This window comes from Sinocyclocheilus rhinocerous, unplaced genomic scaffold, assembly GCF_001515625.1.
Source record: "Sinocyclocheilus rhinocerous isolate Xijiao unplaced genomic scaffold, SAMN03320098_v1.1 scaffold3354, whole genome shotgun sequence".
In the NCBI taxonomy this organism is placed as follows: Eukaryota; Metazoa; Chordata; class Actinopteri; order Cypriniformes; family Cyprinidae; genus Sinocyclocheilus; species Sinocyclocheilus rhinocerous.
In genome coordinates this window covers 142,486-153,654 of record NW_015664987.1, presented here as the reverse complement: position 1 = coordinate 153,654, position 11,169 = coordinate 142,486, and the positions used below count along the sequence as shown (strand labels likewise).

The 11,169-nt window shown below is 38.8% G+C and overlaps 2 protein-coding genes across 2 annotated transcripts in view; one reads left to right on the top strand and one right to left on the bottom strand.

The window, feature by feature from the left end:
• LOC107730544 (synaptonemal complex protein SC65-like) overlaps window positions 1–7,087 on the bottom strand; it is a 7,850-nt gene extending 763 nt beyond the window's left edge. Inside the window, exons 1-3 of the mRNA XM_016541399.1 lie at window positions 6,509–7,087; window positions 494–643; window positions 222–393 (exon numbers count right to left, since the gene is read on the bottom strand). Of these exons, the coding sequence (XP_016396885.1) occupies window positions 222–393; window positions 494–643; window positions 6,509–6,964 (778 nt within the window). The 5' untranslated portion in view covers window positions 6,965–7,087. The remainder of the gene's footprint in view (window positions 1–221; window positions 394–493; window positions 644–6,508) is intronic.
• Window positions 7,088–7,611: 524 nt separating this feature from the next.
• fkbp10a (FKBP prolyl isomerase 10a) overlaps window positions 7,612–11,169 on the top strand; it is a 28,514-nt gene continuing 24,956 nt past the window's right edge. Inside the window, exon 1 of the mRNA XM_016541403.1 lies at window positions 7,612–7,985. Coding sequence (XP_016396889.1) covers window positions 7,801–7,985 — 185 coding nt within the window. The 5' untranslated portion in view covers window positions 7,612–7,800. The remainder of the gene's footprint in view (window positions 7,986–11,169) is intronic.

Sequence of the window (11,169 nt, the reverse complement as noted above, 5' to 3'; positions counted from 1 at the left end):
TAAGAAACTTTCGAGTTTCCCACTCATAATAACGACTTTGTGGTGGCGTTCATGTGCGATTAACTCGTAAATACGATCTATCCGACATGACTTGAAAGCACATATAGATTAAATTCATTTAAATTTAAAATTGTTAACTCAAAGCAGGTATTACACACTTTGAAATTATCATCTGATGCATTTATAAATCAAAAATTGAAATTGAAATAAAAAATGCTGACCGGCTAAGGTGGGGTAGAAGTCTTTAAACTCCTGCACATCGTATGACCCCTCACAGGACATCAAACACGTGTTGAATGTTTTAAAATACTCAGCAGCCGCCAGCTCCATGTCTCGAGCACTGCTGCTAAAATCCCCCGAATTATACAGCTTTACAGCCTTCAGGAATAAAGCCTAAGAGACAGATTGATATGAATACATATTTAGTTATTTCAGAAGAGTGCCTCTCACAAATAAGGTTAAATAGAAAAACACGATTAGAGAGAATAAATACCTCACAGGGCTTCTCCTCATGGTCTACGAGGTACTCCTCTGTGTCAAACAGGCTTTTATAGTAGTTAAGACTCCTAGATAGAAGGGGGTCCTCAGGGTTTCGCTCTAGATATGTGTGTGCTGCCGAAACCGCTCTCTCCAACTCATTCATCTAGACGCACATAACATGAGATAATTCAGTGTCTGGATTGTCTTGTTTACATATTGTTTTGCAGTTTCTCATTTAATTGACATTAGTGAAATAAGAGGTACACAGGTGAGATCTCTCCATTGGCTTTCTCAGATTCAAATACATGTTGTCACTTGTTACTGTTAGAATAGCCAAGTCACATTTACTTATATAGTGCTTTATGAATTATAGATTGACATTAATATAGATTCATATAGACCCTGTCGTAAAAATTGAGGTTGCTCTTTCTTTCTTTTCTGATTACAGTGGAGTTTTTTTTTTTTTCACTTTTAATGGTCAGGACAGTAGGAGGAGAGACAGGAATTAATGGGAGAGGTGAGAAGGGAACAGGAGCAGGAAAGTACCTTTATAGCTGGGTCTCAGACTCGTTCTGTCTGAGGAGCAGCTGTGCTTTGACACTGATCTGCTGCCCATAAGGTGATGGCTCTAGAGGTTACTCTAAGCTCAGGATACTAAGGGGTGATTTTCTTATATCTCATTTAGGTATCAGCTTTGTCTTCAGGTCTCTTCAGTTTTATTTTAGGAGAAAAGTTTTGTTTAATTACAAAATGTAAATTTTTTATTATTATTGTAAATTCTGAAACTATCATTTAAATAGCATTATACGTTTCAGAATATCAAGGGTTTCTGGATCAAAATTTTCTTCAATGCCCAGCATTGTATATGCAGCACATTTTCTAAATACACTAGAAAGGGATTATATAAGTGTATGTTTTCTAGTATAAGATCAATACTCTCTTTTTTAATGTAACACTAGTGTACCAGCGCTTCATGGTTGTTGCATGATCTTTTTTTTCTTTGTTTAGCATTGAAAGGTTTGTCTTGTACAGCCCATTTTGCATGCATGTAAATAAAGGTCATGATTTCCTCTGCGTAACATTGTGCTTTAAAACACTGTATACACTAAATAACTTCAAATATGACAATGCAAGTATTATGTTTGATTGAAATGCCGTGGATGAATGAGATTAAAACTACCCAGAGAAAAAAAGAAAAATTAGATCTCTTTAACATCTCAATTGTTTGCGCTATACAGAAATGAGGTTACTTTAACATCAAATGGAGACTTTTGCTAGAGTCTCCTGCTTCTCACACTTGTCTCCTGAGAAAATAAAATAAAATCTAACACTTTTAAAATGGTCTCCCTAAAAGATTTAGCAGATATCTCATCATCATCACACACAGCTCAGACTTCGTGGTCTCACATTTACTAAGATTAAAATTATGCAAAAATACGGTTAACGTTACTCTTGTTGACACACAATAAGATAATAGAACTGTACAGTTTATTTTAATGTTGCATTGGGCACATTATTTGTTCTTGGAAATAGTAATCTACCTAATGCCTTTATCAAAACCGACTTACAGGAACAGTAACCCTGGAGCTTTCTTTGCTGAAAGGCACATTAAATGGCTTATGACTCAATCCAATCCAAAACTAATTTGATTATTAATACATATTATTTGGTAGACATGTTTGAGCTCATATTGATACAAGTTGTTGAGATCGCTACTGAAATTTATAGAAGACAATTATGAGCGATCCAGAGCCTTTAGCCAAGGAGAAAATCTGAGAAAAGTGTGTGATGTTGTTGAGATCTCTTCTAAAGCTTTAAAGGTGGCAAAAGTGAGATCTTCACTGTCTCTAGCTACGGAGAAAAATCTCTGGTGATGAAATCTCCTCTAAAATGTTAGAGCAGACCATATTGGGAGTGTTAGAGTTTTTGTCTCAGGAGACAAGGTTGAGAAGCAGGAGACTCGAGCAAAAGTCTCAATATGATGTTAAAGTAACCTCATTTCTAGAAATAGGCTTTTTTGAGATCTCATTTTTGTCTTTTCTTTCCTCTGTGATGTTCTGTCAAGTCTTTATGGTCAGTCAAGAACCTGAATGTGCTATTTGATAATAGGCTATCATTTGAAGGCCACATTTCTAACATTTGTAAAATTACGCTTTCTTTCCATCTAAAGATAATCTCTAAATTGCATGTTTTCAATATAAAATGCAGAAATGTTAATGCATTTATTACCTCTTTGCAAATTTCTTGACGATACATTTCCTTAGTATTTGCATCTGTGTACTGACACCAAAGATTTCTTGCTGAAAGCAATAGAGCTATTAAGTGAAGATCTACTTATTGAACATATAATATAGCAGCGCGATTTGCTAAAGCAGCATATTCAGCGGGCATCCTATCACATGCACACTGCTTGTGTGGATGTCGTCAGTTTTGACCGCAAAAGATGAGGTAAGCTGATTGGATATCATGTATTTGACCATTTACGGCACTCCCATTTTCCTGTTTTTATATTAGAATGTAAAGCATTTTGCTGGTCAGAAATACATGTTCGGTTTTAATGTTAAGTTGGGGTAGAATTAAAGGTGGGGTAAGTGATTTCTGGTAGCCAATGTTGACATTTCAAATCAGCAAAACAAACACGCCCCTACACCAAGCAAAACCAATGTTACACCGTGTCTACACTGGACGCGAGCAGCGCGACAAAATATTGTAGAACTCATTATAATCAGTGATGCTGTCTACACTGGATGCGGAACGGAACCCTAATTTAGACACGGTGTTACTCACCTATCGAGAAGAAACAAAGCAGCCTCGGCGTCTGATCGTAGGCCTTCCTTGAGTTCTCTCCAGCGCTGGAAAGCTGATCCGATATTTACACGGGTCCTACTTCTTGCCTTATCGTAAGCCTTCTATTGTTCCGCAGACGTTTTCCTCTTTTGTTTTTGATCCTTTCTGTCGTCACTCGGCTCGGCTAATGTCCGTCCTGTGCACTGAACGCTCTCTCCTCTGCATCATGAGTAGACACGCCCCTTACTGCTGATTGGCTACAAGTTTGTTTTGGTACTCGGCCCAACTCAGTTTTCTAAAGCGTTTTTGAAAAAATACATACCCCACCTTTAAATGAATGCCAAAACTCAGAATTTTGTTTGCGTACCCCTCCGTCACCTCACGTACCCCAGTTTGAGAACCACTGGACTAGAGTATACCCTGCTTGTTGAAAAGCGCCTCCGAAGGCAGCATTTTAGAGTTTGTAAATATGAGGCGCACGCTCACTTCATAAATAAAACGCATTAGAAACTGCGAGCATACATCGTCAGTTAAGTCACGAAATTACCAAAATGGCGATTAAAACTGCAAAACTGTGCATGCATGTATGCGAATTACATTTAAGAACGTCTCTCAAATTAATGCAGCCTACTGAAATATTCTGCAATTCGAGATCACAATAGGGCGCAATAGGCACGATTAATCGAATGCGATTGTCATGCGCATTTTGTTAGTAAAGCCGGTTCTGTAATCAGCAGGAAATCATCATCACGTGCTTTCAGATGGAGCAGAATTTACTACACATAGCCGTTCACTGACAAGTTACGCAAAAAAATCAAAGAAATCGTTCGCGATAATGACAGCTGTTTGCATATGTACTAGAAATGTACTAGAAAATATGCGCTAATTTTTCGTTAATTTGTCAAGTACGAAAATGAAAAGAAAATTAAACCATATTTAAATGCATGAAATAACTAATTTTCCATTCTTACAGTATTTTCCTTTGTAGCCTACAGAGCTCGATTTAGGTATGACAAAAGTGCTGCAATGAATTTATTTTGACAACTAATAGAATGTTAAACATTGACATTACTTTTTCAGAGTTCATTGATTATATAAAATTCAGTGAAGGTTGACTATAGTTATCTGCATGTCTCATTCATGAGTGGGCCTATGCAATGATGGAGAACAAGATGTTGGGTGTGTTAAGACCCAGAACCAAGCTTACTGAGCAATAAAGCTAGAGTTTGAGCCCTTTTCTTAAAATACCTGGAGTCTTGGTAATACAAAAATAATACAAAAAATTGTCATTCACTCAGTATTACTTCACAACTATCTCAATTTCAATTACCGTATTGTAAGTACAAATGAATTGTATTCAGTTGTGTTTAAGGCACTAAAACAGCCCAGTACTTTATAGTCAAATACATTTCTATATTGAAATAATGAAGATTTCTGTGCCACCCCACCCAGACTGGTTGCTACCCCCTTCCTGGCCACCCCTATGAAAACATCCTGGCACTGCCACTGCCTAAGAGGGCAAAGTGATTAATATCAGTTCATTTCTGAGTATCTCTATTGCTCGGGAAAAAAAAAAAACATGTTTGTGAATGGGCATTTGATTTACATTTGAGAGAAACTGAGAAGATTGTAAACAAGGATACAAACTAGCCACTTTTCACTGAAAATTGCCATTGTAAATTCAAAATAGGCCATCTGTGTAATTCAAGTAGATTCAATGAGTTGAAAACTCTTGCTCTTCATACTTCAATACAAAACAATGCTGAACTTTGACAAAAAATAGATTTTTAAATGTTGCAATAGTGATTTTATAATGTCTAAATATAAATCCATTAGCAGAACATGTGAAAAATAACTATATTATAGAGTGGAAATGGTAAAGGTAACAATAAATGATCCTCTGCTGCCATTTATTGGCCATAGTGGGAATCATGACATTCATTTTAATAGTATTTGTTTTTCTACCAGGTGAAATCTTGGCAGAAATCTTCCACTTAGCATGGCAAATTTTCCATGAATTATCTCTTTAAGTTAAAAAAAAAAAAAAAAAAAAAATGCAGATGTTCTTTAAAATAAAATTGACTATATAAAAATGTGCAAAGATATGAATAACTTTGAGGCAAATGAATAATATTTTATATATATTTTTTTTCTTTCTTTTTTTCCCCCTTCAAATTACCTAACTAAAAAGTGAGCAATGTTACATGTTTAAAAATAAAAAAAGAATAAAAAAAATGTGTTCTACTGTCTGGGGTCTACCATCAAGAGTTAAAGGGGATGTTATGTTACATGCTTTTCTTTTTTTTTTCTTATTGTTTTTACTTTCACTTTTTTCACTCCTGATGAGTTTGTATCCTTCCATGCACAAGCTAGTATTGGGCTTTTGGTCATTGACTTGCAGAACGTTTTCTGCGTGAGTTAGAGGCTACTAGAATACAGGGGGGCGCTTGCATACCCCTCGGCAAATGTGCAGTTGCGCCCCTGGTCCTGACCAAGCGTCCATATGCGAGTTGGAAATGAGAACGTGTTGAATACGCACTATTAGGCAGTGCACTATGCTGGTATTTAATAATGATTACTGCTTTATAACTTAATTATGAACCCATATATGTTGTTCCATATGCCATAGGCAACTGTAAAAGTGGGGGAATAATCGATCGCAAATCTTAAAAATGATTTGGAATTATTTTCTGTATTTCCTTTTATCATGAATTATTATAGCAGCAATACAAACACGCAGCAAATTTACCGCAGATTTGCCTCAGATTTCTGTCCCTTTACTTAGCATTACTTTTCTCGCCAGTGGTTGTGAATCCTCATCCATCCATCCTAAATCTTATGAACGGTTACTACATTCACGACAACGATTAACTGAAAGAAATCATGTTTTGGCGTTAAGCAGTTTTAAGACATTACGCCTTCAAAGCGCGGTTGTGTTGCGATTACGAAGCGCATCTTGCGTGGACGTGGCATGTGTGCCGCTTACTGGACCAATGAAACGCAACGCACCGATTGAGACACATAATCAAAAATGCATTATTGTTGATAGAGCAAATTTAATCTAAATTAATCTAAGTGGTTGTTCCAAGTGATTACGACAATAGGAAAATGATTTACAGTAATGTCCATCCATCGTTTATTACCATTTTCAGTGGACAGTTAACGTTTTATGTATAGTACTGTGAAGTAACACCTTAAAAGCGTTCTGGCTCATCGCAAATCCATGAACGTGATCTCTTACCTGGTAGTAGACGTACTGAAGGTACCGGTAGGGTATCCTCTGTTCGAAAGCACCCAAAGTCTCTCGCTTAGGATATGATTTAGAAAACACGGGAAAGTTTGTTTTGCACCTTTTCAGGCATGCAGCTCGCATTATGATGTGCCCCATGATCAAGAGGGTAGTTTCGGTGTTGTTCTCCTCATGTTCCCGGCCCGCAGCGCTGCAGTTCTGACTGCAGTGCGCTTCGCTGTCCTTCAGCAGCCGATGAAGCCGCAGGCTCAGCTCCAGATATTCAGCGCTCTGCTTCCAGTCCTGAGCAGCGTACATCTCTAACGCGTGTCCGTACGCAGACTCCAGCGGCATGAGGTCGTTCGCTGGAAAGCTTTTGAAGCTGTATTTCTCATATTGAGCCTTTACAGTACAGAAAAGATGGGCAGTACTGAAAAACACGACTAAACATATTCTTGTTTGGGCCATGCTTCTGTTCCTCACTGTAAGCGCCGATCCCCGTGTAATAACGGAGAGTGGAGATTCATGTCCGGCTGCACGTAGGAAATCTGTGGCCCTTTGGGGTTGAAGGAGTTTTACGGTGATGGAAAACTCTGCATGCCTCCCAAATTCTGATCTGGACTGCTTCTCTGGGTCTAAACGTCCGTCAGTTTTAAGTATTCTAGTCATTGCTCTGAGAAAGACTTAAAGTTAGAAAAGTTTTACAGATTATTGTTGCTTTAAATATGAATAAAAATCTTCATTTTGTCCATTCCCCTCCTCCCCCCACAGGAAGCACAAGTATAGACTACCTTTGGTCTGTTGGATCATTAACTTTTAATAGGTTAATTTAAAAGGCTGGGTCCAATTTGAGCTTTCAGCTTTTTCATCCATCAGTGATCTATATGGTAATTCATAAAAAAAAATTATATATTTTTTTAAATTGTATAAAACCATGCAATTTAGTTAGCGTTCCTTATATTGACAAAAAAACATTCTGTTACATATTTATCTTGTGCCTGTTGTATTGTTGAATAGCCTACTGCTTGTTGCTTAAACTTTAGGAATGCGTGACCGAACGGAGTTTAGGACCGCGCGGTTGATGCTGCAGCTCCTGCGGATTTTGATACGCAGTACAGTTACACAGCCTACGTGAACATCAACTTCTTTCAAGTTATTTTCCGCATGTTTGCACATAAGTTCACAGATTTCAGGATAACAAATGCATAGTGAAATTTTTATAAGTATCGTTTGTCACGGCTTGATTTAGTTTTGCTTTTGTTTCTCCTGCAGAATACCGAATGAGAATTATCCTCTTATTTTAAATGGCGATAACAGCAGCTCTCACTGTTCTCCTCACTCTCATACATGTTGCATGTGGTCAGTTGGAAGATGTGATTATTGATCGATACTTCATACCAACACACTGCTCGAGAGAGGTTCAGATCGGAGATTATGTTCGGTATCAATATAACGGCACACTCGAGGACGGACGGAAGTTTGACTCCAGGTGAGTGAACTCGGTATACCTTTATGTGCAGCTGACCTCTGAACATGTTATCAGCTTCTTTTTCTGCAAGGCATCAATTTCAACAGGACAAATTTACACATTACTGTATGCAGGATATTGATTGCAAGACACTGGACGGAATGTATGCTTTTACTGGTGATCTGACAACAAATTGCAGTAGCCTACAATGCCATTGTGGTATAGAAAATAAAAAAAAGATAAAAATGGATTATTGTAGGGGAATTACAGTTAAATCCCATAGAGAGACCAATATGCTCAATGAAGACCAGGAGTCAAATTTGTTCAGTCAGTTGACAGAGAGTTTACTGAAGACGGAGTTATCCACACTTCCAAAGGCCGTAGAAAATGATTAAGAGGAGCCAGCCTCCAACTAACTTAACATTAATACTTATAGTCATATTTACATCATTTCTACAGGTTCTGATAGGTTAACAGTACAGATAATTCTAGCAACATCCAAACATGATGTTTTTTTCTTAAAGACAGTATCTTGGAGAGTATCTTACTTTCATTCGTAAGCAACTATCATAAGGGTGAGTCACAAATCTTTTTAGGGCAGTTCTCATCTGCAGCTGTTGATTCTCCTGCAGACTGTTCCTTTGGCATGATCATATTCCTAAACTACCCCAAATACACCATTAGATAAAACATTCAATAGTTAAATAGTTGAGGACACAGTTTTACAAAATTTATTGCAAAAATAGTTTAAATGAAATGAACACTTGAAATGCGTGAAATAATTACTATAATAAACAGAAATTATTTTTATATTCAAAGTAAGCACATTCATTATTGAAAGAGTGCAGTAATGCTGCTCTCCCCATTCATTTAAAAATACTTTTACAATTTTAGGGAGAGCTGAACAAGCTACTTCAACTCCTGCTTGGGTAAAATGGGATTAAATTTTAAACTTTTCAAGAAAGAAGGTCTGTTATGCTACACAACTAATTGCAGAGCAGGTTTTAGAGACACACTCTTACAGTTTTTCTCAGTTGCTTTGGTGCATTTCTCAGATCACAACTAAAAACTACTCAATCGCCATGTCACCATAGTCAGTTGTTCGCATCATAAAAGCAGTTCTTCAACAGCAATGTTGGCATGTTTGTCTTTAAAATATCTTAATCTTTATAAGAATCTTAGCTTCTCCCAAAGTTCTGTCTGTGAGACAGACCTTTATACCTGAAGACAAAAGGACTAGAAACAATAGTTAAGATCCTGCAATCGACAAGAAGCTCCTGAGAAATGCTATTCTTTTGTTATTCTAACTGAATGGACCATTTGGTTCACACCTTTACAGACACAGTTTCTGTTGATTGTATCTGAGGCATGGTCACAATGTAAATGCATCTCACAATTATCTTTCACTGTGCACAAAATTCCAAAATTCTCAAATGTTTTCATAATAGTTCATACAGCAACCCAATTTTTTTATATAGCAGGAGAAAAACAACAACAATTGCAGATATTTTTATTGGTTTTACACAAATCATATGTATGTACTAATGTCCCATTTGTCCAAACACAACAAACAGAACTCTGTAATTTGTCATGTTATCAAATTAACATGGTATCCCAGATAGCAAGCATCCATTGAAACAATGTTACAGTAAATCAGTGGCATTTAATTAACATCACTTTTGCACCTGCAATAAACCTTGAAAAAATGTGGAAATTTAATTTAAAAAATCAACAGTAACGGCTTTAAATCAATGTTACAATGTGGTGTTGGTTTAACATCATGCTTGCACTCTCAGAAAATGAAACACAACAACTACAACTGACTTAAAGGCACACAGCCTGAAATCAACTGCAAATAAAAGACATTAAATCTCTCAAGATCTCAGCAGAGGAAGATTAAACAACTCCACAAACAGCATTACCAGCTTCATTTATTACTAACCAGATTGACTTTATTTCTCTCAGACATCTACTAAAGTTTTTAGAATTAACAGAGGTTTAGGATGTTGATGATTTATTGAGTTTCATTTGAGGTTACCATTATCGAGGTCAGTGTTTGCTTTAGTTGGAGATGTATGCCTAAAAGAGATGTATTTCTAAAAGGTGGTGGAGTGGGTGGAGAAAGAGTGGAACAGGTAGAGATGAGCAGAGAGAAGGATGTGATAAAATGAGGAAATGAGATGAGTGCTGTAAAATGTATTTACCACAATGTGTCTGTCAGACTCTGTTCCATGTCTTGTGTTGTGTTTTCCTCCCCCTTGTGTTGTGTTTCCCATTTTTCTCCCCGCGGTATGAGGACCGCCCTGCTGTCAAGCTTGCCGGCCGCTCCGAAGACAAGCCCGCCGGCCGCGCCGTTGTCAAGTCAGCTGGCCGCGGCTCACTCAAGCCCGCCGGCCGCCCTATTCACCTGTAACCAAAAGAGGAGGATGAGGCGAAAAGGATGGCTCTCGGCCCTCATCCTCACTCCAGTGCCGGCTCCAACCCCAGAGCTCGCTCCAGTGTCGGCTCCAGCCAATGAGTCCGCTCCAGAATGCTCTCCAGAGCTCAACTGGGAGCCCATGTCAAGCCCAAAGAATGTTTCTGTTCCCACGTCTAACCCAGTGAGGGCTGTTGTTCCCGGGTCCGGCCCGGTGAGGGTTCCTGTTCCTGAGTTGGGCACAGAAAGGACTCCAGTTTCCATGTCCTGCCCAAGGAGGGCTCCAGTTCCCACGTCCAGCTCAAGGAAGGTCGCTGGTCCCGCGTCAAGCCCATGGAGGGCCTCAGGGGCCGAAATTTCCCCCAAGGAATTTTTGGGAGGGGGCTATTGCACTCCTGTACTGTCAACTCCACCATGGCCTCCTGAACTGTCTGCTCTGCCATGGCCTCCTGAACTGTCTGCTCCGCCATGGCCTTCTGAGCTGCCTGCTCTGTCATGGCTCCCCGAGCTGCCCGCTCTGTCATGGGACCCGGATCCGGTACCACCTTGGAGGCGTCTCGTCCGGTCCAAGCCTGTCCTGAGGGACCTCCAAGGTGCCCACCCTCTTACCCCTTTGATGTTATATGGTGCGAGGACGTGCCTTCCGGAGGGGGGCGTTATGTCACGCCATGGACTTTTCTGTGTGTTTTGTTTAGTTTCGTACGTGTCCCGTGTGCCTTTAGATCTAGTTTGCCCTTGTGTTTTCCTATTCCCATATTTGGTCTTCCTGTTCCTGCTCCCTGATTGTTT